General features: G+C 44.5%; 1 protein-coding gene across 1 annotated transcript in view; it reads right to left on the bottom strand.

The window, feature by feature from the left end:
• Window positions 1-26,825, bottom strand: part of LOC140550296 (proton myo-inositol cotransporter) — a 99,126-nt gene that overhangs the window by 12,073 nt on the left and 60,228 nt on the right. Inside the window, exons 4-5 of the mRNA XM_072674211.1 lie at window positions 25,277-25,385; window positions 1,207-1,370 (exon numbers count right to left, since the gene is read on the bottom strand). Of these exons, the coding sequence (XP_072530312.1) occupies window positions 1,207-1,370; window positions 25,277-25,385 (273 nt within the window). The remainder of the gene's footprint in view (window positions 1-1,206; window positions 1,371-25,276; window positions 25,386-26,825) is intronic.

Here is a 26,825-nt window from a genome sequence, read left to right as displayed (position 1 = left end):
TACCATTTCAAATTCCTCAAATCATCGCTCATGCAAAAATCTCGTATCTTCCAAAAAGAAACTTTACAAGAGAAGGAGGCCCCTTCTTAACTCCTAATAAAAGTCAATGAAAAGACATTTTAGAAAAGACTATATTTACCATTAATGTTGGACACAGATGGAATTTGGCTTCTGCTTTTATCCCATCCATGCAGTGAACACACACAGTGAACAGTGAACACACATGCCCGGAGGGGTGGGCAGACATTGTTGTGGCACCTGGCAAGCAGAGAGGGTGAAGGGCCTTGCTCAAGGGCCCAACAGTGGCAGCTTGCCGAGCCCGGGTTTCGAACCCACAACCCTGTAATTAATAGCCCAGAGCTCTAACCGCATTTTGACGCAATGCAAAGAACAACCAGCCAGATTCACATTATGTCAAAACGTTTTAAAAGGAGATACAAGGTTTTTGCAGGACAATGTTGAAATTGTTGTTTTTTTTTTTTATCCAAATATCCGCTCTGTAACTTTACGTGGTCTGACAGACACTCGGTAGCTGAGCTGCTCTCTGTGGTTCCTCCTAAACTCTTCCACTGTTCAATAATAACACCACTCACAGCTGATGGAGGAAGATCTAGGAGGGAGGAAATTTCACCAGCTGACTTGCTGATACATACAGAACCACGCTGGAGTTCAGTGAGCTCTTCAGAACCTCCCATTCTTTCACTAATGTGTGGAAGAAAGGCCGACTGCATGACTATGGGCTGGATTTATACGGCTGTGGCCTGAATGGGACTGAATGACACACCTGTGGCCAAAGCATTGCTCATGCAAAACAAAACCTTTACAATGGAAATCAATGGAAAGACATGTTGGAGCATTTTGACACAAAGTAAACAACAAGAAGTCAGATTCACAATATGGCAAAAAGTTACAAGGGCAAAAAGGAGATACGAGGTTTTTAATGGACGGAGTTGAAATAGGTGTTTTTTTTAATCTACTGCACGTCTCTAAGCTGCTTTGAACTAATTATATATAATGGTAGTCTATAGGTACACTGTTTAATATTTTGGCTTATATACTCATGCCATATGTACTACAGTTGAAAGATGACCAGTGACCTTTTTACTTGGTCCCTTATGTGCATTGTCCCTCATAGGTAAGTAAATAAGCCCAACAGTAAGCCTCCAAAAAGAAAAGTCATTCTTGTAGGCAGTCATGTTCCCTCACCGATGATGCTGCCCAGAGACAGTCTCCGTCTGCCCACCCTCTCCACCAGCCAGACGCCCAGCAGCGTGAACAAAAAGTTGGTGAATGCCGTCAGCGAGGACAGCCAGATGGCCAGCTTGTCGTCCCGCACTCCAGACATCTGCAGGATGGTGGCGCTATAGTACCTGCAGGGGGGAGAGAAGTGTTTAAAGCCTGCGTTACTGGAAAGTCCTGACTGTTGTTACTGAGACTTCTTAACTCGAGAGGAAAGAGTGAGGAGCTCCACCTAAGAAGTGTTAAATGGTGATAAGTGGAAATTGCTTGGTGGATTCTACGTTTGGTTGTGTGAAGATATTTTCGGCGGGGGCAGAAGGAGGGGGGGGGGGGTGGCGGGGACTCAAGGGAAAAAGGGCAACTTGAACATGAATGAAACTGAATTTAATTTACTGCATATGCCAGCCACTCTAATCCAGACAGACAGTCTAATCATGTTTTGGAGGAAAGCGCAGAAAGTTAGGAGTCTTTTCTGAGCGAGTCTGAGGTGTGTGCATTGCTGCCCGCGGGGAAAACTGAATCCCAATCTTCAATTACAGGGATGTGGCCTTAACCACTATGCTGTTTAAGTGTCAGGGGTGAAAAAAGCACTGAGGAACCACTCGGTGAAGTGAAGTGACAGTACACAGCGACAAGCTGTTTCAGCAAAAAGCCTGAACCTATATACAGCAAATGTCCAAATATTTTTGGACACCCATTCTCCCTTCATCTACATTACACTGCACCCACTGCTGACACAGATGTTTATATATATATATATATATATATATATATATATATATATATATATATATATATACACACACACACACACACACACACAGCTTGTCTAGTCCCTATAGAGTTGGACTACCAATAGAATAGGACTCTCTGGAGCAGATCAACATGAACCCATTGGCACTTTCTCTAATGCTAGAAGTTGGCTAGAGGGGTGTAGGTGTTCTCTGGAATGATGGTTGGTGCTCCATCCAGTACTTTTGGGATGAGTTGGGCAGTTGGGGATGATGAGGTGGGGTTTTAATCATCCAACATCCTGACCTCACTAACGCTCTTTTTGCTGAATGCAATCAAACCTCACAGCAGTGCTCCAGCTCCAAATTCTAGTAGAAAGACTTCTTCCCTGGACAGCAGAGACAGTTACTTCAACAAAAGCAGGATCAACTCTTTTTAAATACCCTTTGATTTTAGAAGAAACAATGAGTAAGCAGGTGTCCCAATACTTTTGTCTAAATAGTGTAAGTTTGATAAGCAGAATCTTGTGAGTTAGTTCATCATTTCCATAAAGATCTCAGTGTATATGTTGGAAAGCTTTGTCTGTGGCTCCTCCAAAATGTCTTTACTATTTATTCCCATCTACATGTCTGGGTCCAGGAAAGAGGGGAAAGCTACATTTACTCAGAACCTTTTTTTTTGTAGTATATTTTCACAGCTCTAGACCGGCCCTACGGTCTAACTGCTGCTCATCAAGTGTAAGAGTGTGAGGAGGTCATGAGTTCAAATCCCAGCAAGGGCGCAGTGGTCCAATGTGAGATGCCTCCCAGTTTGGGGGTGTCATGTAATAGAGGGGGGTGTCCTGACCTGTAGTTGGGAATATACAGTAAACGGATTGAGGGGGAGGAGCTAGAGACTAAACATCTTACACAGCATTTAATCAGTTTCAGCTGCCTGACCTTACATTTTTACAGAGTGTACTGTAAAGGACTGGGAACCCTGCCCCCCCCTATAAATAAGAAATTTAAGCTCTGATCAGACGCGAGACGCGAGACCCCAACACTTTTAATCTGACCAATCAGAGCCACTTCACTCAAGCCTCAGCCAATCAGACAGCAACCCTGCAATCAGGCTCTGGCACCTCCTTACCTCTGATGTCATTCCATCCTCATTAATTAAAGTGCCCTCTCCACTGCATGCACACTTCAAACTGATTACCCATTAGAACTGACAGAGGCTTAAAATATCCTGCCTATCAGAGAGCAGACGAACACGGCTATGGCTTCAGTGCTCCCGTACATTTCCCAGTCACAACTCGCACAGGCCAGGATGCCATGGGAACCAAAAGTGGGGTCTCAAGAGGCCCGGTGGGTTTCTTTGTAAGCTGGTATTATAGCACACACATTTATTAAACAAAAGAAAGCTTAGTAAATAGTAATATATGGAATTTACTTGACTGGAATATACACTATTTGGACAAAAGTATTGGGACACATGACCATTGCCAACGACCCTGTCGCCAATTTACAAAAAAAAAAAAAAAAACTACACAAGATCTGCCAGATGTTTTGGAGATGTTCTGACTCAGTCGTCTAGCTATAACAGTTGGCGAGTATCACAGCTTGTAAACACTTTCTGTAGCAGCTCTTTTTGGGGGGATTTTACCCATTCTTCTTGCAGAAGGCTTCTAGTTCTGTGAGAGTCTTGGGCCGTCTTGCTGCTCTGCTCTTTTGAGATCTTCCCACTGATTTTGATTATGTCTCGGTCAAGGACTGCAACAGGACTGTGAGAACCATGACAAAACCTCCAGCTTGCTCCTCTTGAGGTAGTTCATTGTGGATTAGGTTGGATTAGGTCCCTCTACCACTGACATTTACATTTAGCAGACGTTCTTCTTCAGAGCGACTTACAAAAGTGCTTTGTTATTTACCCATGAAAAACCTCAGCTAGTTTAAATAGACTAAAATTTAAAGATCCTCTAAGCTTTAGACTCTACTAAACACAAGTCAGTAAGGTGACCATAGTACTCTACTATTCGTCCAAGTATTCTCAGAAGAGGAGGGTCTTCAGTCTGGGTTTGAAGACAGCGAGTGTTGGACTCTGCTGCTCGGACACCCAGGGGCAGCTCGTTCCACCACTTCGGTGCAGGACAGAAAAAAGCCTGGACGCTCGTCTTCCGTGGATTTTGAGGGATGGCGGGTCGAGCCGAGCCGTACTTGAAGCTGGAAGGGCTCTTGGTGCGGATCGGCTTTTGACCATTGCCATCAAGTACGGAGGGGCTGGCTAGTCCGTTCCTGGCTTTGTAGACCAGCGTCAGGGTTCTGAATCTAATGAGGGCAGCAGCTACAGGAAGCCACTGAAGAGAGAACGCAGCAGTGGAGAGACATGGCTGAATTTAGGAACATTGAAGACGACCCGTGCCGCTGCATTCTGGATAAGTTGCAGGGGTCTGATGGTGTGCAGACCTGTCCCCTGTGCCACTGGCTGCAACCCAGGCCCAAAGCTTGATTTTAAACTGATGCCGTTTGGAGATCAGGCCATCTCCTACTCACTTAGCTGTTCACAGTAATGGAAATATTAACAAGTGGTGCCCAAACATTGGCATACCACTGTCTGACTTTGTCTTTCTTCCCAATATAATCAATATTTCTTTAGACACACACTACAGAATGCAGGCTTCCCTGAAACTAACTGCGAAGTCAAAATCGTTAGACCTTCACAAACAGCTAAGCAAGTTCAAATGCATTAACGTTGCCTCCAAAAGCCGAGCCTACAGCATGGAAAACAAACTAAATAGCCTCATGCAGGTTTTATTACAAGTGAAGCAGTCGCCATTTCGAAAGCCAGCAACTGCAGTAAAGCCGCACACTCTCAGCATGCAAAATGAGGCCTCGTGTGGAGAATTCTAATATTAAGAGGAAACAAAATTGTCTGATTTTAACCTCCCCCAGTGCGGGGCTCTGATTGAAAGAGCGATTGGTTTTAAAACGTGTCCTCTGAGTGCTCCCTCATGCAGCCCGCTGCGCCTCCGTCTAGCTGGAGAATGAGCCTGATTAGTAGAAGAGTCGTGGTTCAGACATGCCTGCGCTCCGCAGCGCCCCTACTGCTGCCAGCCACAGGAGGCGGAAACTAACAGCAACATAAAGCAGTTAATAAGCTTTGCTCTATGATGAAAACATAAAAGTTCAAAAACAAGCTGGGTGAGGCCTGCGAAGTTCCACCAAACAAGTCTCTCGGCTCCTGTTACTTAGAGCTGCCATTATTAATTACACCGATCAGCCATTACACTTACACCATCTCCTTGTTTTCTACACCCATTGCCCATTTTACCAGCTCTAATTACCATATAGGAGCAGTGTGTGGTTCTACAACTCAGACTGTATCCATCAGATTCTCTGCCGACTCTCTGATCAGCCTCCTTTTACCCTCCTGTTCTTCAATGCTCAGGACCCCACAGGACTGACCACCACAGAGCAGGTTCAGCAGTGTCTGATCCACTCACAAACGGAGGAGGGAGAAGGCCCGGCCGCTGGAAGTGCTGCAGCAGGTATCTGTGCAGGAAAGCCATAGAGGCTCCACGAGGAAGCACACGCTAGGCTAAAAGCTAACCCAGCCTAACCGCTACAATCTCTTCTGCTAGCTATCATCCACTCTGCACTGAGAGGACACCTATTGGCTCAGGAATAAATTTGTTACAGTGCTAGGCTATGCTAGGCTACGTGGCTCCCGTGAGCTGTTGCAGTGCCGAAAACCAGCCAATAAAAGCGGAAAAATCGTCGGAGAATTTGTTACCTCAACCAAAGTCACAGTATACATCAAACAACACCTTAAAAACTCAATAAACAACAAACTGTTTCTAATAAATAAACAGTCTTGAAAGGCTTTTGCTGTCAAAAGACTGTTATGTAACAGTTTTAGGGGTTTTGAATTGGCCTGTTTTCCATCTCTATTTTAGTTCTGCTGGATTTGTATTCAATGCCGATGCAACTTTCTGCTCATTATTTACCTATGCTAAGCTAAATACAGCTTACAGTTCCATTCTAGGGCCTATTCTATGCATTCATTTGAGACACCCCTGCATTTCTATCTAACGTAAGGATGGGCTCTGTGAGTCGTTACACCCCTATCTATAGTGTACATAGCATAGCTGTATAGAAACTGCTGCACTGGGTTCAGACATGCACAAAACAGCAAGGACAAACGGGAGCAAATGAATCAGAATCTCTTCATAAAAGAGCCGTGCTGAGAGGACCTTTTTATGAAGCGTTGAACAATGAGTGTCTAAGTCTCATAAGCCAGAGTGCGACTCTTGCCCCAATTATTTCAATTAGAGCAGCTGCTAAAGCTGCCTGCGGGTGGAGAGGGCTTAGCTGCGTGGCAGCGAGCGCTTGAAGAGGCCACTCACTGACGGGCTGCAGATATGACACTGATTTAACCCTCTCTTACCTGATGTAGTGTATCATCAGCGGTACATTCAGAGATCTGCCCCTGTCCCTTTCCACTGCCCTGGGAATTGTGGGTGTGCTTGGTGTCCACATTAGAGGTCTGGCTCTCTCTGTTATTGTCTATAGCTGGGGTTGGAGTAGTGAGTGACTTTGATTCTGGCAGGTCTTTACATTGTGTCAGAATTTCATAAGTTAAGGTTCCTTCTCCTCTAAAGGTACCATTTCGGATATTCCTGTGGATATTCCTTCTAAGGAATGCATTCAGCTATTTAAAGTTGCACCCATTGCTCACACTGATGTGCAAATGCACACAACACACACACACACAGCTTGTCTAGTCCCTGTAGTGAAGTACTGCTGGTTGTTATAGAGTCCCTGGAGCAGACAGACCTATTGCACCTTTTGACACCATGCCTAATGCCAGGCGTGGGCTAGAGGGCTATAAAGCCCCCCAGCATTGAGCTGTGGAGCAGTGGAAGAACTGTGTTCTCTGGAATGATGGATGGTGGAGCTCCATCCAGTACTTTTATTTGGGATGAGTTGGAGGGTTGGGGATGATGAGGTGGGGTGGTGATCATCATTCAACATCCTGATCTCAACAACAGTCTTGTTGCTGAATACAATCAAATCCTCATAGCAATGCTCTAAAATCTAGCAGCCCTCTTCCCTGGGAAGTAGAGACAGTTACTCCAACAAAAGCAGGATTTTGTCTTTTTTTATATCCTTGATTTCAGAAAAAATGGTGAATGAGCAGATGTCCCAATACTTCTGTCAGTATTGTGTCAAAAATGTTACAGGTGTCCATATAATGTGGTACTAATCAAGTAATCAATTGAATTCATCAAGGTTCATCAAAACATTACCACTATTTTCTACAGACTGGATTAGTGCGTAGTTGTTGCATTTCATGAGGCAACACAAGCACAAGCTGCAATTCTGAGCGCTGCCACTAGGGGTGCTACAGCGACAGCCGTCCCTTTTTACCAGTTAACTGTCATGGCGGACCAGTTCTGATTCTGATTTGTCCTCTATCGCCCCCCTGAGTACTGACTGTTTTAACCACCACAGTAACATAAGAGCGCATTGTTTTGGCCGGGCATTGGCGTTTGCGTACTTGCGTAGAGTACGTTACGTTCCTGGCCTTACGCTCTATGGTTTTGTTCATTTTTATAGGTTAGAGGAAGTCATACTAAACCCTAAACCACATAAAGTCTGGCTTTGCTTATTGAAGGTCTGTGTGAACATGTATTTACTGGAAAGATCTTGGGTAACTATTGAGTTCTAGTGTTGGCAACATTAGCCTCGCTGCTCCTGCACTTCACTAAAAGCACCAGACGTGTTATGGTGGATGAGGTCCATCTGGTGTATGTAGAAAACCATGTCAGTTAGATTTCTTAAACTAAACAGTAACATACACTGTAGCCTTTTAAATATTAAAATTAATTACCTAACACTGTAAAAAATATATTTTTAAGTTGGTGTGTCCATCACACTCGTTATCGTTACTGTACGATAATTTCAATACAATACCATCATGTAAATGTCAAATGTCAAGAAGTAGTACATTTTTATGATTTTTTAAAGCGTAAGCAAATATAATCAAGTATTTGACACGATCTTAACCTCGAGACCCTGCGTCCTCACAGGGGACATTCCATTTCTGCTTCTCTGCACCACGATACTCAACGCTTTAAAATTTTGACCTTTTGGCCTCATATGCAAAAACGACTTCCTGTACAAAGACTAAGTTCAGTGTTTATACTTGATAGGTCTTACTAATCCCAAATAATAATAAAATAAGGTAAATTAAAAAATGCCCCCCCAAAGCAAAAGTCAGGGTCTCAGGAGGTTGATTTTAGTGTCTGAGAAGGTTTCACAAAGTAGATGGAGCCCTTTCTAGTGAGTCAGAGAAAAGGACAAACAGGCAAAACAAGAGAAAGGGAAAGAAAGACTCTGTGGGGCTTAAAAGCCCAGCTCCTGTTGCGGAGGGACCTGCGGTGACCCTCATCAAACCTCTTCCTGAGGAAAAAAAAAAAAAAAAAGAAACTCTCTCTAATTGGCTTTTTCCGAAGCCCACAGCAGAGCAGTTAAAAGCCATTGGTTGGGGCGGAGTGTGTGAGCAAGATACAGGAGTACATTAGGAGCGTGTCGGCCTGTCAGGGGTTAGGGAATCTATCAGGACCAGAGAGAAAGACAGAAACCATGCTGACGACTTCTTACCACAGAGAGGAGAGCCGCCCTCTCTGGCCAATTTTCACCATGGCAACTGCTTTTTTTAATAAGGCTCGCCGAGCGGCAGGGTGGAGATGTCCACGGATGTGTTCCATTAGGCCCGGCTGCAGGCTAGCACTTCTTAGACCAGACACAACCAGTGGCCCTCGGAGCCGCTGTGTTGACCAGCGAGTGAACTAGAAAGACTCAATCTGAATCTGAGAAAACGGATTTCTTATGGCTCGAATGAGGCACAGGAGTCATTTTATTATTAAGAAGCTTCTGATAACATAACGTTATATAACGTGATGCCATAAAGCCTTTCTTTTTTAGTCATTTCCAGGGGCGCCAACTGGTCAAGCGAATTGAGGCACTGCCACTATAACATGCCGATCGCAGGTAAAGCTGCCTGCCATCAGCAGCCGGAGCCTGAGTGAGCACAATTGGCCTCACACTCTCTGGGTGGATTGGATGGCGATCTCTCTCTACACAGCACTTCAGTGATGTGCTGGCTGGATGGTGTGGGCGTCTGCTAGCCAGAGCTGGGTACCCAGTACTTTCCTCCAAGTACGTTGGTTATTTGGTGATGGCAGTTCGAGAAGAGGTGGTGGCTGGTTGCTGGTTGATGGTCGGGAGTAACACATGGCTGGGGAGAGTGGGTTTGGAGATCTAAAATTGGGTAAAATTTCCAAAAAAACAAACAAACAAAAAAGAGTAGGCTAATAAAAATAAGAAAAATAGGTAAATTAATTCACACCACTACACCGATCAGCCATAACATTAGTACCACTGACCTGGGGAGTGAAAAATATTTATTATCTGTCAAAGGGTGGGATCTACATCTTACACAGCATTGACAAGGGTCAAACTGTGACTACTGGATGAGAGCATCCCCAAAACAACAGAGTCATGGGCACCTAAGCCTCACTGATACTCATGGAGGCCTCGCCCAGCTCACAACTTACAGGACGTAAAAGCATCTCCTGCTAACGTCTTGCTGCCAGATACCACAGGACACCTTCAGAGGTCTTGTGGAGTCCATGCTTTGAATGGTCAGAGCGGGTGTTCCAGCACAAAGGGCAGCTATTAGGAAATAGTAGACAGGTGGTGCTAATGTTCTGGCTGATCAGTGTAGCTAGGATTCCCCTTATCACACAGCGCTACCAGTGCTGGGGGAGTGATGCCTAACATGCCAGATCAGTTACATCAGCTAACAGACGCCTGCACTGGCCAGCACCGTGCTGAGTGATGAGGGAGATGGAGGGCCATCCAAGTGACAGCAAGGCCAGCTATGCTCTCTGGGACTCCTGGGCGCAGATGGCTGTTGCTGTGCCTCAGTGCAGCTACTTTTTAGAAAACAAGACATAATGTTTGTCTGCATTTATTATAATATCACAGAATAGAGCGCACTTTCTAGTTATAAGCAAATACTTTTAAAATTACACTATTTGCTTAGGTGCAGTAGGCATTTTTGACACTATATTGACAGAAGTATTGGGACACATGCTCATTCTTTGTTTCTTCTGAAATCAGGGGTATTAAAAAGAGTTGATTCCACTTCTGTTGGAGAACCTGTCTCTACTGTCTAGGAAAGAAGGCTTTCTATTGGATTTTGGAGGAGCATTGCTGTGAGGATTTGATTGCATTTAACAACAAAGGCATTAGTGAAGTTAGGATATTAGATGATCACCTCCCCACATCATCCTCATCCCCAACTCCCCAATTCATCCCAAAAGTAATGGTGGTAAGGGGATGGAGCACCAACCATCATTCCCGAGTACACAGTTCTTCCACTGCTCCACAGCTCAATGCTAGGGGGCTTTATACTGGTACCCCGCCCTCAACTGGTATTGACGGTATAAACTGGTATAAACTGGCCACTGAGCGTGAACATGACCTGAACAAGATTTTGAAGACTGGTTTCAAGAGGTTAAGGTGAGGCAGGGGTGGAGGTGGAGTCAGTGCAGGGATTCCACAGCAAAGTCTGGCTCATTACAGCAGCATAAAGTAGCTGAACCTGACCGCACTGAACGTCAGCATGGACTGAATCCTCGAATGGCTCTAATGACACCCCCAGTGTTATGAAAGCAGAGCTATGGCAGTGACCACCCGTCGAGACAGTAATAGCCACCCTGCCTCCACACCTCCTGAGACGGGTGTTATGTAAGGGAGGGCAGCGGTGCTGGCCTGGGGCCAGAGCTCGAAAGTGGTTCTTTGCTCGCAGCCGAAAGTAGAAAAGGGACGAAAAGCCATTCAGACGCGGGGCAGCATGTCGCGCTCACACTTAAACTTCTTACCGTAAGTGGAGGAGACAGTGGAGATGTCAGACAGAGAGGATGAAAGAGAGGGGGTAGGCAGCAGTGAGAGGGTGAGAGGGAGGTTAGGATGGGTGGCGGAGGGAAGGCTAGAGCGTCTGGATGAGACAGACTGGTCGATTGAAAGTGTAAATGCTGATACTGTTTATACATTTTCTGAGGCCTTTGACGCTCACTGAGCTTCAGTAAACTAAAAGAACAGTTTTCCATATTAAAGAAGTCATATACTGTAGTCAAACAGGGTTCTGTGTAGAACAGAAAAGGGTTCTTTGACTTGTAATAATAGTGGAAACCTTTTTTTCAGAATTTCAGTAACTAGTAAAAGGACGAGAGTTCAAGAAGACCCCCCTAGTGAGCAGCCGAAGGCAAGAGTGGCAAAGGAAAACGCCCTCAGAGCTGGAGGAGGAAACCTTGGGAGAAACCAAGACTCACGTGGGGGTCCCATCTAGCCTCCTCTGGTCTGAACTATGAATAAATTACTGATAAAAATCACAGAACCACCACGTAAGACTGTTCTACTACTCAGATGTGCAACATAATCATATTATCATAATATAATAATCATTATAATCATAATATAGTATAACTAATATAATCATAGTAATGATGGTAAGAGGAATAAGAGTAATGAAGGGTAATGGTGGTAGTAATAATAATAGTAGCAGATAGTTTCTCACAGTCATTAGGCAGGTATAAGGTCAATTACATGGTAATGATGCTTCATACAGTGCTATGAATGGAGCGTAAGTCTGTCATTATAGTTTATGAGTCCTATCTTATGACACCTTTTCAACACTGACATATGTTTTGAAATGTTATTCTATGTCCAATACAGTGTTTTCCAATGCTATACTGAACAAATTCTAAAACACCACACACAGACACACACACACACACACTACTTTGTTTTTGGGGACAAGTGCTTTTTTCCCTCATGGGGAGCAGCTAAATGTGTCCACAGTGTGTGGGAATGTGTGGCATATGGCTCCCAGTTGAGACGGTGTCATGCACAGGCCATCACCTGGTACAAAATGTTCTGTAGTCAGAATCTCCTGCTGTCCAAACGTCCCCTACCTTCTCTACACGCACAGTGTCCTTTAATGTGACTGTTTAATGTGTTCTGTCCCGTTAATGAGTGTCAGAAACTTGGGAAAATGTAAGGAATATTTTGTAGCAGCAGTTGTATTGCTGTTTTCTCTGCATGCTGTTTAAATACAGCGACATAATTACAGAATTACTTACTATAATCGGTTATATAACGAATGCCATGCCACTAATGACACTAATGATGTTTGGTTTGCGTTCTGGTCGTGTTAAACAATGACAGAAACATGGCAATTATATAAACAATGCCTTTTTCCTCTCTGGAAAACAGGGCTGGGTACAATACTGTAGCTTCTCGTCAAATTCAAACCCCAATAAAACATCTCCTCTTTCACTTACAGAACTAATGCTGAATGCTAAAAGTGAAATAAGCAGAAATGTCCCAGTCTGATCCAGTGACTCGGGATCGAGGGCCGATACAGGCATTTTTCATTGATCAGGTATCTGCTTTTAATATGCGGATCCACTTCTGATACTTAGGTTTGCTGTAGCAGAGTGTCTCTAGGCACCATTAACAGACATGATCCTCAGCTGATCCTCAGCTGCTGCAGACGAGCATCTCCTTTATTGGAGAACTACCCCAGTCAGAGTTCATCTGGGACATTATTTCAGTGAGGGAAACTAAACAGAGCTTCGTTTGAACTGATTGAACTGATAACACCTTAAATAGTGCTGCAGTTACAGTGTGTACATTTCAACAGCAGAAAAGAACAGCTGCGCTATTTAAGGTGAAACAGAAAGTTTGGGGAAGTCTGAGTTATCTCAGAGTAAACGTGACGCAGTAACAGCAGACGGCCACAGAGCAGCAGGTAAAGAGTGTGTTAGTTATTCTGTCAGAAGAGGAGGATCTACACTCTTCACTCTTCCACAAAATGTTGCTCTATTTTCTGACGTTTTTGGCCGCGCTGTTAAAACCACCCAGTTTAGTTGTAGTTGTGCAACAACAGAGATCTTCTATTCCATTATCTCCATTTGAGAAGATCTAACGTTCCTCCCAACCAGCCTTTACTCCTGAATTCCACCTGGTTAGAAACCAGACTGTGGTGAAAATGCTCTGATCTACCAGTGAGAGAAACACACTCCTTTCTTTGGGTTTAAACCAGCTCTGAACGGCGCATTCAGAACCGGGGAGGAGGCTAATGCTAATGCGAATGCACATACACATTCTCAGTGATCAGACTGCAGAGTTGTAAAGGAGCTGGGAGCTGGATGGTCAGGTCGGTCAGTCAGACTGGACTGTAAGATATTAAACACTATAAAGTTTAAAACAGTCGTTTAAAAAGTTGCTCCAAACAAAGTAGATCAGATTAGAATTGTTAGAACATCTCCAGAACATCAGGCAGGTCTTGTGCGGTGATCCCGGTATACAGTGGTCAGTAGTACTCCAAAAGTACTCCACGAAAAGACAACCGGTGAACCTCACAACCTCACAACTTACAGGACTTAAAGGATCTGCTGCTGATGCAGAGGTGTCAAGTATTTGTACTTTGTTACCTTACTTGGTTATTTATACTTTACTGGAGTAATTATTAGACTTTTTACTTCTCCTTACATTTTCACCCAATTATCTGTCCTTTCTACTCCTTACATTACAAAACAGCCTCGTTACTCCTATTTCATGTCCCTTTGTTTTTATTCCAGCTTGTCATTGTAAAAAAAAAAAACCCTATCCAATAAATCGCTCCATCCGTAAAGTGCAAATTTGATTGTGGTTGGACCCTGTTGGCTTGTAAGCGATCCATCACACCTGCACATGTCACATCACACTCCAGCAAGCACACAGCAGACGTCTGTAGTCTAGTATGAAGACTGTGTCCTTGGCAGAGACTCAAGAGAGCTGCAGTGAAACGTCCCGACTAAGCCCCACATTTACATTCCAATAAAGCTTATTGATCACACGCCTCTGAAGTTTGACTTTCTGCAGCTTTACAAAACTTCTAGACAACGACTCCTCATATTTTCCTCCATGAAGCTCATGTTAATGCTCAGTAGAGCACAGAGACGCTCCTTTAATAGAGCTGATATTACTGAAATGCTTCATTTTCAATGGGCAGATCTGCAGCTGAAACAGGAGCCTAGTGCAGCCCAACATTTTTAACATCAACATTTTAATAAAACATTAGAATATCATATATTAATATTAATATAAAACATTATTCTCATTATGGCTTTTAGAGAAATGTGTTTTTGGGGAGGGGGGGGGGGGTGGTGCACTATAGACCCCTGTGGTGCGGCCTAAGCTTTCGGCCTTTGTTTTCCTTCCATTACTTTCAGTTTTCTACTTGAAGTAGTTTTGAAACCAGTACTTTTACATTTTTACTGGAGTAAAAAAATTAAATTGATACTTTAACTTCTATAGAAGTCTTTTAAACCCTAGTATCTCCACTTCTACCTGAGTAATGAATGTCAATACTTTTGACACCTTTGTGCTGACCTCTTAACGTGACATCTTCAGAGGTCCTGAGGAGTTCATGGTTCGACAGGTTAGAGTCGCTTTGACGGCAGTAAGGTGGTGTACACGATACAAAGCAGGTGGTTTTAATGTTATGGCTGATAGATGTACAAACATATCGGCCTAGCATTACAACGACTAAAGACCCAGTGAGTCACCGTGGTCAGTGAGGATGCGATCTGCTGGCAAGAAATGTCATGATAACCATGCATGCATGCGTCTGTGTGTGTGTGTGTGTGTGTGTGTGTGTGAGCCTGTGGTTAATATCATGTCTAAATGTAACACTGGATGTAAGGCAACAATAAATCTTTCCTGAACGCATGGCTTCAGTGTTCCTTAGCATTGTGTTGCTGAGAGCAGAGAACATACAAGCGATGAAAAGAAAGCCTTTAGAGGAACCCTTTAGAACCCTTTAAAGGAACCCTTTATTTTGTTCTTCAAAGGTCTTGACCTTTTCCTACTTGATTTAATGCAACTTTAAAAGCACTGTTTGGATTTGTCTCTGATTGGCCAGTTCATTCAGAATAAAGTACCTGTGTATGTCCTCCACATTCCCACAGATACTCTTTAGATGAAAAGTCATAATTCAGTCATCTGAGGACTGTTTCACAGAGTGTAACGTAGTCTTAGGTGATACTATAAATCTAGACATATCGCTGGAGAAGTATTGTGAGAAACGATATTACCATAATATTGTTATGAAGCTTGACATGTAAGCAATATGTATTTCCTAATAAACTGGAAAAGCAAAGCAAACCAAACACACAGGCCAAGCCAACGAACTGTAAACTGGCGTGAAGATAAACACATGAACATGCACAGTTTAACACGCACAAGACCAGACAAAGGAAGGCTGAAACAAAGGGGTACTAACAAGGGACTCACAAGAAACACCTGGGACTAACAAGGGGGCGTGGCTACAGAGGAGGCACGGGTGTAAACACTAATGACCAGGAGGGGCCTTGAGAGCCTTGAGAGCAAATGGCACCACAAAACAGAGGCAGGCATGACACATGACCTTCTATATACACTTACATGTTCAGCATTTGATGGAAATACTTCGGCTTTATGTTTTGTTTAGAGCTCAAAGTTTTTTTTTTTTTTTTTTAATAAATTGTGGTTTAAAAAATGTCAATTTCTCTGAACCAAATCTTCATAGCTCAGAGTTCTGTGGCCTTAGGACACTTTACACAAATCAAGTACCAACACTGAGCCAAATCTTGACCATAGAATCGAAAAACCATATAACTGCTCAGATTCATACCAAATTAAAGTCACAGATCTTGTCAGTAATCACTTTTTACAACCCCCCAGATACAGCTAATCCAGCTCTAACACGGCTGAAGTGTGTGAGAGCTGCAGTAAAGCTTCAGTAAGAGAGGCCGGCAGTGACGGCCAGACATCTCAACACAAAAAAGGGCTTTCATACAAAGATGTTATCAAACACACACACACATGACCTCTACGTCCAGAACATATAGAGTACTTAAAGAGAGGGAGAGATAGAGGAAAGAGGGAGAGAGAAAGAGAGAGAGAGAGAGAGAGAGAGAGAAGGAGAGTGAAAGAGAGTGAGAGAGAGAATTGGCCTCATGGGAACTGACCCATTTCTCTAATGAAAGGGAATGAACACAGCGCCACTCACAGATGCTGCACAGCACCACAGAGACCAACAATAATCTGCACCTATTTTACTGAACTCACACACACACGCACACACACACACACACACACACACACACACTAAGACACAGCAAAGTCACAAAAGGCACCACAGCGAGACTCAAAGCTGTGACTCATTTGACTATTCACAGTGAGGTGCAGGAGCTCACACAGTGCTGCCCGCCATAACCCCACACTCTGCTAGTGTGTGAGTACACTGGTGGCTAAAGGGGATGACACACATATGGCTGTGTGCTGATAACACCACAGAAAAGCAGGGGAAGCAACAGTTGGCCAGAAAAACTGCCAGAATAACCAAACCCTGCAAAACACACAATAAGCTGGTCAGAAGCTGGGCTGGCTGAGGCTGAACCGGGAGAGACTGAGACACTCACAGTTTCACTGATGAGCAACAGCAAGGGGACAGTCTGCATATACAGATATACCCTACTGTCTGGGAGCCTCAACAGAAAGGCCACCAGGCCAACTTTTTTTTCCCCAGTCGCCAACTGTTTATTTGGTGATATTTGCCTCAGTCCTGCAGCCTCAGCTTTCTGTTCTTGGCTGATAGAAGTGGAACCTGACGTGGTCTTCTGCTGTTGTGGGTCATTCTCCTCAAGGTTGGACGTGTTGTTCATTCTGAGGTGCTGGTTATCTGAGCTACTGTAGCCTTTCTGTCAGCTCCAACCAGTCTGACCGTTCTCTGTTGACCTCTCTCATCAACGAAGTGTTCCCCTCTGCAGAACTGCAGCTCACTGGATGTGTTTCCTTTATTGCACCAATCTGAGGAACCCTAGAGACTGCTGAGCAGGACATCCCAGCCGATCAGCAGTTCTAGATATACCCAAATCAGCCCTTCTGACACCAACAATCACGGCACGCTCAAAATCACTGAGATCACGTTTCCACCTCATTCTGATGGTTGCCCTGAAGATTACCTGAAGCTGCCGGACCTCATCACTGCACTGCTTCCACACGACTGGATAGTAGGCGTAGAGGTGTTCCGATTTTAGTGCTTGGTGAGGACTTGGGACTGTACCTGGCTCATTCAAAGACAAAACCGAGGCTCCCCCTTCAGATGAGCTCATACTGGAGCAAGTCAGCACAGAGTCAGATACTAAAAAGAGACGTACACCATGTGGCCATATGTTTGCGGACACTTCTTCTAATGAATGCACTCAGCTACTTCAAGTTGCATCAGTTGCTGACACAGATGTGCAAATCTGCAAACAGCAGACGTCTAGTCCATGGATTAAGAAGGATCGGCAATGGAATAGGATGAATATGAACCTGTTGGCACCATGCTGCCCAATGCCAGGCGTGGACTAGATGCGTATAAAGCCCCTCAGCATTGAGCTGTGGAGCAGTGGAAGTACTGTGTTCTCTGGATTAATGGTTGGTGCTCCATCCAGTACTTCTGGTATGTGTTGCAAAGTCAGGAATGAGGTGGGGTGGTGATAATCCAACATCCTGACCTCACTAATATTCTTGATGATAAATGCAATCAAATCCTCATGGCAATCCTCAAGAAAGCCTTCTTTCCTGGACAGTAAAGACAGTTATTTCAACAAAAGCAGGAGAAACGCTCTTAATCCCCTTGATTTTGGAAGAAACAATAAATGAGCAGGTGTCCCAATACTTTTGTCCATATAGTGAGTACATGAGTAGCTACGTGTATGCAGTGTAGATCACCCTAAAGCAAACACTGGTATGTTCACAGTTCAGCATCTCTTGGTCTAATATTTTTCTGACTGATATACTGTCACCTCCATTTTCACTACACTGCCTGTTTGTTGAAGCAAGCAGGGCTTAGAGACTCGGAGCTTTGTGATTGGCTGAGAGTCACCTCAATCAATATTTAACTGACAAGTTGATTTTTATTTTTTATATTCTTAGTTCTGACCTCGCAATGTGATTGGTTACAAGTCAGAAACACGCCAAAGAGTGTCAATATCTCTCAGCATCACCCAATATTGACACTCTGCCTTATTTTCTAGTAACATAGCAACCGCTGGAAGCATACCGACCATTTAATGATGCTCTCTGCGGGACGTGCGTAAACTTTCATGTTAATTAGTTTTGATGTCATTACTTCCTCAAAAGCTAATAATGAAAATCAATACTGAATGTGTGCAGCATCTGCAGTACTACACTCGAGGTGGTGCTAATAGGGTTCATTTCGTGTGTTATTGTGACTTCAACTGTCATTACTCCCCTCCAGAGAGACAACACATGAAATCTCCCTTTCTGTACCGGGCCCTCAGCATCTCCTGCGCCATCTTGGCTCATATATAAACACACAATATTTAATATATACAAATATAAGCTCCCCAGACAAAAAATCAGTCACCATGCGAAAAACAGGGACCATGAAACACGCTGGCGGTCCCTGTCTGTCAGTTCTGTAGGGTGTAGGGATCTCTGCCACTGCTGGTAGACCCATATGACCGTATGCTTCCCTACACCTGCAGATTCAGCTACTTCCTTCACTCTGTCTTCGGCATATACAATACAATCACTCCCTTTAGCCAATCATTAACTGAATCTGCTTTACGACCCATTTTCCACACATCTAACGAGACCCTCACTACACTGTGGTATTCATTCACCTAAAACAAGCTAGTTAGTGCATGTTTTGCTATGTGCATATTCCTGGTATGTCTTTAGGCGCTAGGCTTACCCTCTTAAAGCCTATGGTTTTTAAGTTTCTAGCTGATTACAATCTTTTTACCCCTTAGGTGGCAAATAGGCCTGAAAGTGTTATTACACACTATTCTATTACCAGAGAATAACCCCACCAGTTTGTACAGAAGCCCCTGTAATTACTGAGTAATACACCTTAGTGTGTGATAAGCCTTGGAGCGTTAAGGGGTTATCCTGTAGTGTATGTACGAATGGTGGGGAACTGCCACGGTCATTCATGGCTGGAAGTCCCATAGAGCCTTGGTCTCTCTTTGGGTGGGGACGATGGCCCTCCCTCTCCCCAATCATTGTGGATGTCTGTTAGCTGTGCTGGCGAGTAACACTCTCATCCAAAAACCACATGCTAGCCTTCACCCCCCCCCAGCACTGGAAGCCTCATGTACTGGTGGGGTCCTAACTAGCAGGTGGGAATTGGGAATGTATTGGGAATTGGGAATGAGTAACTGGTAAAAAGTGGGGAAGGAGTTTACAGTTTCCTGTACCTTTCCTGAACTTACTGTCCTCTAATGCTACTCAACTAATGTTTGTGGGCTGAAAATCTCATCCAAGACTCCGAAACATTAATAACCAAACAATAATAAGCAAATTCTTGCACAGAAAGTCTCCTCATCCACCCAAAATGCAATTCAGCGGCAGGGCAAACACAATAACGGCCTCACCGTGTTGTACAGTAAACATTCCAGCATTGGCTTGAGGTAGCAATTAGCGTGTGCTATTGAACAAAAGAAGACAACAACTAAGTAATCAGGCGGCGGGGCTAATGGCTGGGAGGGGATTAGGGCAGAGGAAATGGTGTGCAGGCGGGCATGGTGGTGTGTGTGTGTGATTAGGGGGAAGCATTACCGCACTCTAATTACACTGCTACTGTTCTGCTTCAGCCGGCATCTCCGACAGGCCCGAGCGCACATCTCCGATAAAGAACCAAATCAGCCTTCCTCTGAATGGGTCCCGAAAAAGCAGATGTGCTGCACTGTTACTGTTCCTACACCACATTTAAAAATACGCTGGCTAGAAATCTGGATTGATTATTTTGGTCAATTCGCTGTACTACTAACATCTAGTTCCTCAGGTGTCCACGATTTGGGACACCTGCTTATTCAGTGTTCCTTCTGAAATTAAGGCTATTAAAGAGTTGATCCTGCTTTTGTTGGAGGAACTGTCTCTACAGTCCAGAGCGGAAGGCTTTCTGTGAGGATTTGATTACATTCAGCGAGTGTTAGTGAGGTCAGGTGTGTTGAATGATGATGATCACCACCCCACCTCATCACCCCTCCAACATAGCCATTCCAGCTCTCGATGCTGTAGGCTTTATACCCCTCCCGCACCCCCCACATTAAGCATGGTGCCAATTGGTTCATGTTTATCTGCTCCAGAGAGTCCTCCTATTCTATTGGCAGTACTTCTCTACAGGGACTAGACAAGCTGTGTGTATATTTGTACATCTGTATTAGCAGTGGGTGCAGAAGGGGTGTCCACAAATCACTTTTTGACATAATGTAAAATCTGGGAGTTTCATTTCATGATGAATGGACCAATAGAAATGCTCCAAAATGACCTGGAATCAAATCTTTTTCCATTGTTTTCCATTGAAAGGACGGGTTTTCTATTGGAGCCCCAAGGTGGCTAATGAGCTACACTGCTATGGCCTAGGGGTTGCATGTTCAAATCCAGAGCCATGCTGCTTTGCCATCAGCAGCCGGAGCCTGAGAGAGCACAACTGGCCGTGCTTTCTCAAGAGTGGGTAGATGTCTCTCTCTTCCCTCATCACGGTTAAGCTATGCTGGTCGGCACAGGCGTCTGTTAGCCGGTGAGATGAAGCTAGGGGCCTGGCACTTTCCTCCAAGCATGTCGGGTGCCTGGTTCGAAAGTTTTAAAAAAGAGGCGGTAGGAACAAGTGTTAAGTCCGTAAACCTTTTTAGACATTTTGGAGGTTTCCCATTTTTGGACAGTGAAATTACATAAATAAAATAAAAATAATAAAACCAGGAGTAATGTAGAGGAAGAGAGACACAGGGACAATGTGTGTGTGTGTGAGAGTGTGAGAGAAAGATGGACTGAAAGGTAGTGATGTAGCAATAAAAATGGGGTCCTATCTCAGTGTTTCAGACACAATACATCAGACAGGCTGCTTCTCAAACTGCTACCTTGCGCTGAGGGAGCTCCGTCCTTTGATAACATTTATAGACTCCAGACGGAGAAAGAGAGCGGCCCAGAGCAGACTGCTCTTGAACACGCCGACACACACTCTAACCTACACACATCAAACCTGCACACAGCCCTGGAGACCTTTACTTCGTGACAGGAAGTGACGGATGCGTCTCTTGGACAGCGAGTCTTGACAGGTGACGAGGTGATGAGTGCAGGAGTTCAACATCTGACACCACTCAGACGAGCTGGCCCAAGCAGTGGATTCTGGATAAACAACCACGCTAATCTTTAGAGATACAGCTTGAAACTGAAAGCCCTGGGATCATGTACAGCGTCACTACAGTGAGCTACTTATTTACCATGTTATTATATCTAAAACCACTGCTCCACAGCTCAATGCTGGGGGGCTTTATACCCCTCTAGCCCACGCCTGGCATTAGGCAGCATGGTGCCAGTAGATTCATGTTTATCTCCAGAGAGTCCGATTCTATTGGCAGTACTTCTCTTCAGGGACAAGACAAGCTGTGTATGTGTGTGTGCATTTGCAACATCTGTGTCAGCAATGGGTGCTCAAGTAGAGTGTCCACAAACATCTGGACATAACGTGTATGCTTGCTGGAACCAATATTGTAATCTTATTCATGCACTTCTACTGAAGAAGAAATTCACAGTGTCGTCTGATCTGAGACCTCCCCCTGACTGCTATTGGTCCTACTCACAATATCATTTCCTCTGAGGCACCTCCCTCCCCCAGCGGACTACAGCTGGTCTGAGTTTGCACTAAGACCACCCTCTGTGATTGGTTCTAATTACAGAGTAGTGTATTTTGAGACCTCCCCCTGACTGTGATTGGTCTTAATAACACCATCATTTGTTCTGAGACCTCCCCCTGACTGTGATTGGTCTTAAGAACACCATCATTTGTTCTGAGACCTCCCCCTGACTGTGATTGGTCTTAATAACACCATCATTTGTTCCGAGACCTCCCCCTGACTGTGATTGGTCCTACTCACAATATCATTTCCTCTGAGGCACCTCCCTCCCCCAGCGGACTACAGCTGGTTCAGCGGAGTTTGCACTAAGACCACCCTCTGTGATTGGTTCTAATTACAGAGTAGTGTATTTTGAGACCTCCCCCTGACTGTGATTGGTCTTAATAACACCATCATTTGTTCTGAGACCTCCCCCTGACTGTGATTGGTCTTAAGAACACCATCATTTGTTCTGAGACCTCCCCCTGACTGTGATTGGTCTTAATAACACCATCATTTGTTCCGAGACCTCCCCCTGACTGTGATTGGTCCTACTCACAATATCATTTCCTCTGAGGCACCTCCCTCCCCCAGCAGACTAAAGCTGGTCCAGCGGAGTTTGCACTAAGACCACCCTCTGTGATTGGTTCTAATTACAGAGTAGTGTATTTTAAGACCTCCCCCTGACTGTGATTGGTCTTAATCACTCCATCGTTTGTTCTGAGACCTCCCCCTGACTGTGATTGGTCTTAATCACTCCATCGTTTGTTCTGAGACCTCCCCCTGACTGTGATTGGTCTTAATAACACCATCATTTGTTCTGAGACCTCCCCCTGACTATGATTGGTCTTAATGACATCATAATTTGTTCTGAGACCTCCCCCTGACTGTGATTGGCGCTACTCACAATATCATTTCCTCTGAGACACCTCCCTCCCCCAGCTGACTACAGCTGGTCCAGCGGAGTTTGCACTAAGACCACCCTCTGTGATTGGTTCTAATTACAGAGTAGTGTATTTTGAGACCTCCCCCTGACTGTGATTGGTCCTAATAACTCCATAATTTGTTCTGAGACCTCCCCCTGACTGTGATTGGTCTTAATAACACCATCATTTGTTCTGAGACCTCCCCCTGACTGTGATTGGTCTTAATAACACCATCATTTGTTCCGAGACCTCCCCCTGACTGTGATTGGCGCTACTCACAATATCATTTCCTCTGAGACACCTCCCTCCCCCAGCGGACTACAGCTGGTTCAGCGGAGTTTGCACTAAGACCACCCTCTGTGATTGGTTCTAATTACAGAGTAGTGTATTTTGAGACCTCCCCCTGACGTGATTGGTCCTAATAACTCCATAATTTGTTCTGAGACCTCCCCCTGACTGTGATTGGTTCTAATCACTGTTGTTCATGCTGTGCTGACCCACCCTCTCCCACCCGACTGTGAAAAGTCATAATCGCAGTGGCGTTTGTTCTGAGACCTCCTGAGAATGACTGCCAATGGTTAATTACATGGCTATCTGGATCGCTGCACTGAGCGGACCTCCAGCAGTGTGGAAGGTTAAGACATACCCGGAGGTGACAGCATGCTCCACAATAATTTCAACAATTTCAGTGTTTTCATCATCTAGTGCACTGACCGGCTTTATTGGCTTCATTTTTGCAGATGGGTAAAATAAAATATGTGGATCTTTTAGGGATGTCCCACTCCGATCCAGTCAGGCATTTTTAATGGATCCGGTTCTGATACTTGTTTGCTGTAGCAGAGTGTCTCTAGGCACCATTAACAGACATGATCCTCAGCTGATCCTTAGCTGCTGCAGACGAGCATCTCCTTTTTTGGAGAACTACCCCAGTCAGAGTTCATCTGGGACATTATTTCAGTGAGGGAAACTAAACAGAGCTTCGTTTGAACTGATTAATGACCAGTTTGCAGCCAAAACAAAAGCTAATGTTGGTTCTAATGCTAACTCTCCATTCCACCTTAAATAGTGCTGCAGTTACAGTGTGTACATTTCAGCAGCAGAGCGTAACAGCTGTGTTATTTAAGGTGGAACGGAAAGTTCGGGGAAGTCTGAGTTATCTCAGAGTAAACATGACGCAGTAACAGCTGACGGCCACAGAGCAGCAGGTAAAGAGTGTGTTAGTTATTCTGTCAGAAGAGGAGGATCTACACTCTTCACTCTTCAACAAAATGTTGCTCTATTTTCTGACGTTTTTGGCCGTGCTGTTAAAACCACCCAGTTTAGTTGTAGTTGTGCAACAACAGAGATCTTCTATTCCATTATCTCCATTTGAGAAGATCTAACGTTCCTCCCATCCAGCCTTTACTCCTGAATTCCACCTGGTTAGAAACCCGACTACGGTGGAAATGCTCTGATCTACCAGTGAGAGAAACACACTCCTTTCTTTGGGTCTAAACCAGCTCTGAACGGCGCATTCAGAACCGAGGAGGAGGCTAATGCTAATACTCATGCACATATACACATTCTCAACTGGGAGCTGGATGGTCAGGTCAGTCAGTCAGACTGGACTGTAAGACATTAAACACTACAGAGTTTAAAACAGTCGTTTAAAAAGTTGCTCCAAACAAAGTAGATCAGATTAGAATTTAGTCTGATAACAGAAACTGGTACTAAACTGCAGTGATTTTACAGATTACAGATTACAGATCACGTCTTATCTAAGTTGTGGGGCTGTATTATTTATGGAAACACAAAGATCGGATTGGTATTGGTTGATAGCCAGCTTTAAGAGACTTAGATCGGATAGAGGTAAAAAGCCTTGATCGGGACATCCCTAATATCATCCCTTATATCTTTTTTTTTTTCTCCACATATATAGTGGTAGTCATCCTCCGGCCCTTCATTAGGGATCAGTATCAGACGTCAGGACCCCTGCGGAACCCGGTGGTAGTGACGTGGGTCAGAAAACGCTGTATAAATGAATCTAAATGGAACAGATCTGAACGATCACATGAGTGACATTTCGAGGACGGTTCTAGAGCAACCGGCTGACGCTGCTCATGCTGGGTGACGCCACAGAGTGTGTGACTGATCAAGTCTGTCTCTTCTGCCCTCTCTGACCATCCCTCTCACCTTCCACAGTGACAGCTGAAGCTGAGTAAACACACACACACACACACACACACACACACACACACACACACACACACACATTTACACTTTTACACACACACACACACGCATTGGTTCTATCCTGATCTCCAGTACAAACGTCTTTGCCTGCGCCACCAGAGGTTGCCTAGCAACGGCACATGTCCCAAGATTGTTTACAGCTTTGGGAAAGTAGTTCATTGCATAAGATGCAGAAGAAGAATAGAAAGAGGTTATGAAAATGAGGCAGCCAATCAGACGCAGCCTGTCACCAGCATCAGGAAAAATAGGCACAAGGGTGGAAAAAATAGTCCCAACAAATCTGCTGTTTTCTCTGGATTTAACAGAAAGCCTGGATTCTGTGAAGGCTAAGCCCTCGGGGCAGCTGTGCGAGTGTGCGAGGGAGCGTAGTGGTGCCTACATGACCGTGTTGATGCCAGAGAGCTGCTGGAACATCTGGAGTCCGCAGCCCACGATCAGAGCGCGCCTTGCTGGAGGGTAGGTCAGCATACGCCACAGCACCGGGCCGTCTGCAAAGGACAAACACACACGCACAAAAATAATGAGCACAGATACCAACAAAGAACCCAGTATTTACACAATACATCCGCTCATATCTACACTAGATGGACAAAAGTATTGGGACACCTGCTCATTCATTGTTTCTTCTGAAATCAAGGGCATTATAGAGTTTGTCCTGCTTTTGTTGGAGTAGGTGAAATCTCTACTGTGAAGAGAAGAAGGCTTTATACTACAGTTTGGAGGAGCATTGCTGTGAGAATTTGATTGCATTCAATGATAAGATCGTTAGTGAGGTCAGGATGCCTCCCCAACTCATCCAAAAAGGACTGGGTGGAGCACCAAACCCAAAATCCACTGCTCCATCCAGTCCTTTTGGGATGAGTTGGGGAGGCATCCTGACCTCACTAACGATTGATTACCACCCTACATCATCATCCTCAACTCCCCAACTCATCCCAAAAGGACTGGATGAAGCACCAAACCCAAAATCCACTGCTCCACAAATCAATGCTGGGGGGCTTTATCCCTCTTTATTCAACGCCTTGTATTAGTTGGCATGGTGCCAATAGGTTCATAGAGTCCTATTCTATCGGCTGTACTTCTTTACAGGGACTAGACAAGATGTGTGTGTGTACATCAGTGTCAGCAATGGGTGCAATTTAAAGTAGCCATAGTAGCATTTATTAAAAGGGGCATCCACAAACATTAAAAACTGTAAAAAAAATGTATTTTCATTATTTCTTTATTTTTGCATTTTCGGGGTTGGGGAGGCTTTTTACGATCATTACATGAGCCTGGAGGCTCCAATGCAAAACTAAAGAAGAAAACTTCAGACACATTCAGAATTTCCATACTGGTGCATTCCTGGCCTTGAATGATTGACTACATATGAAGTAAAGGGAATATATTCAGTGTAAATTCGGGTGCTAGGCTGGACTATTCCTTTACGCATGCTAATGTGAGGCCTTTCCTTTACTGGCACATTACCAGGTAAAGAGAGCGTTTAATATTCCAGCACAGGAGAGTGGTTTAAAATGTCTGTACACATCATTAATTGAGTGGGGTTCATTAAGTCACAGCTCAACTCATCTCAGAGCAGCTGGAGAACTGGGGACGGCTCCAGCTGCACGCCGCTGCTTCCAGTCCAATTGCTAAAAATGAATATGGTACAGCAGCAAGAAGAAAGAGCAAAGAAAAAGAAAAGAAACGAAAAGCTCCTTGAAATTCTCAGCGCTGCCGTGGAGCAGAAACACTTTTAATTAATGGAGAAAGGCTTGAATGACGGCTTTCTGAATGAATGTCCTCTGTGATTGAACCTTTTCAAAGCCTGAAGTTCTGCAGAGTTCTCTCCCTCCATAATAAGACTGCTCCCAACTTTTTCTTAACAAAGAAACCATGTGAGCATGTAAGGAAACACAGTCTACTGGTGAATGTTTACAGAGGGACAT

Source organism: Salminus brasiliensis, chromosome 2 (genome assembly GCF_030463535.1).
Source record: "Salminus brasiliensis chromosome 2, fSalBra1.hap2, whole genome shotgun sequence".
NCBI lineage: Eukaryota > Metazoa > Chordata > Actinopteri > Characiformes > Bryconidae > Salminus > Salminus brasiliensis.
The sequence above is the reverse complement of the archived record's forward strand: the minus strand, read 5'-3'. Positions and strand labels throughout refer to the sequence as shown.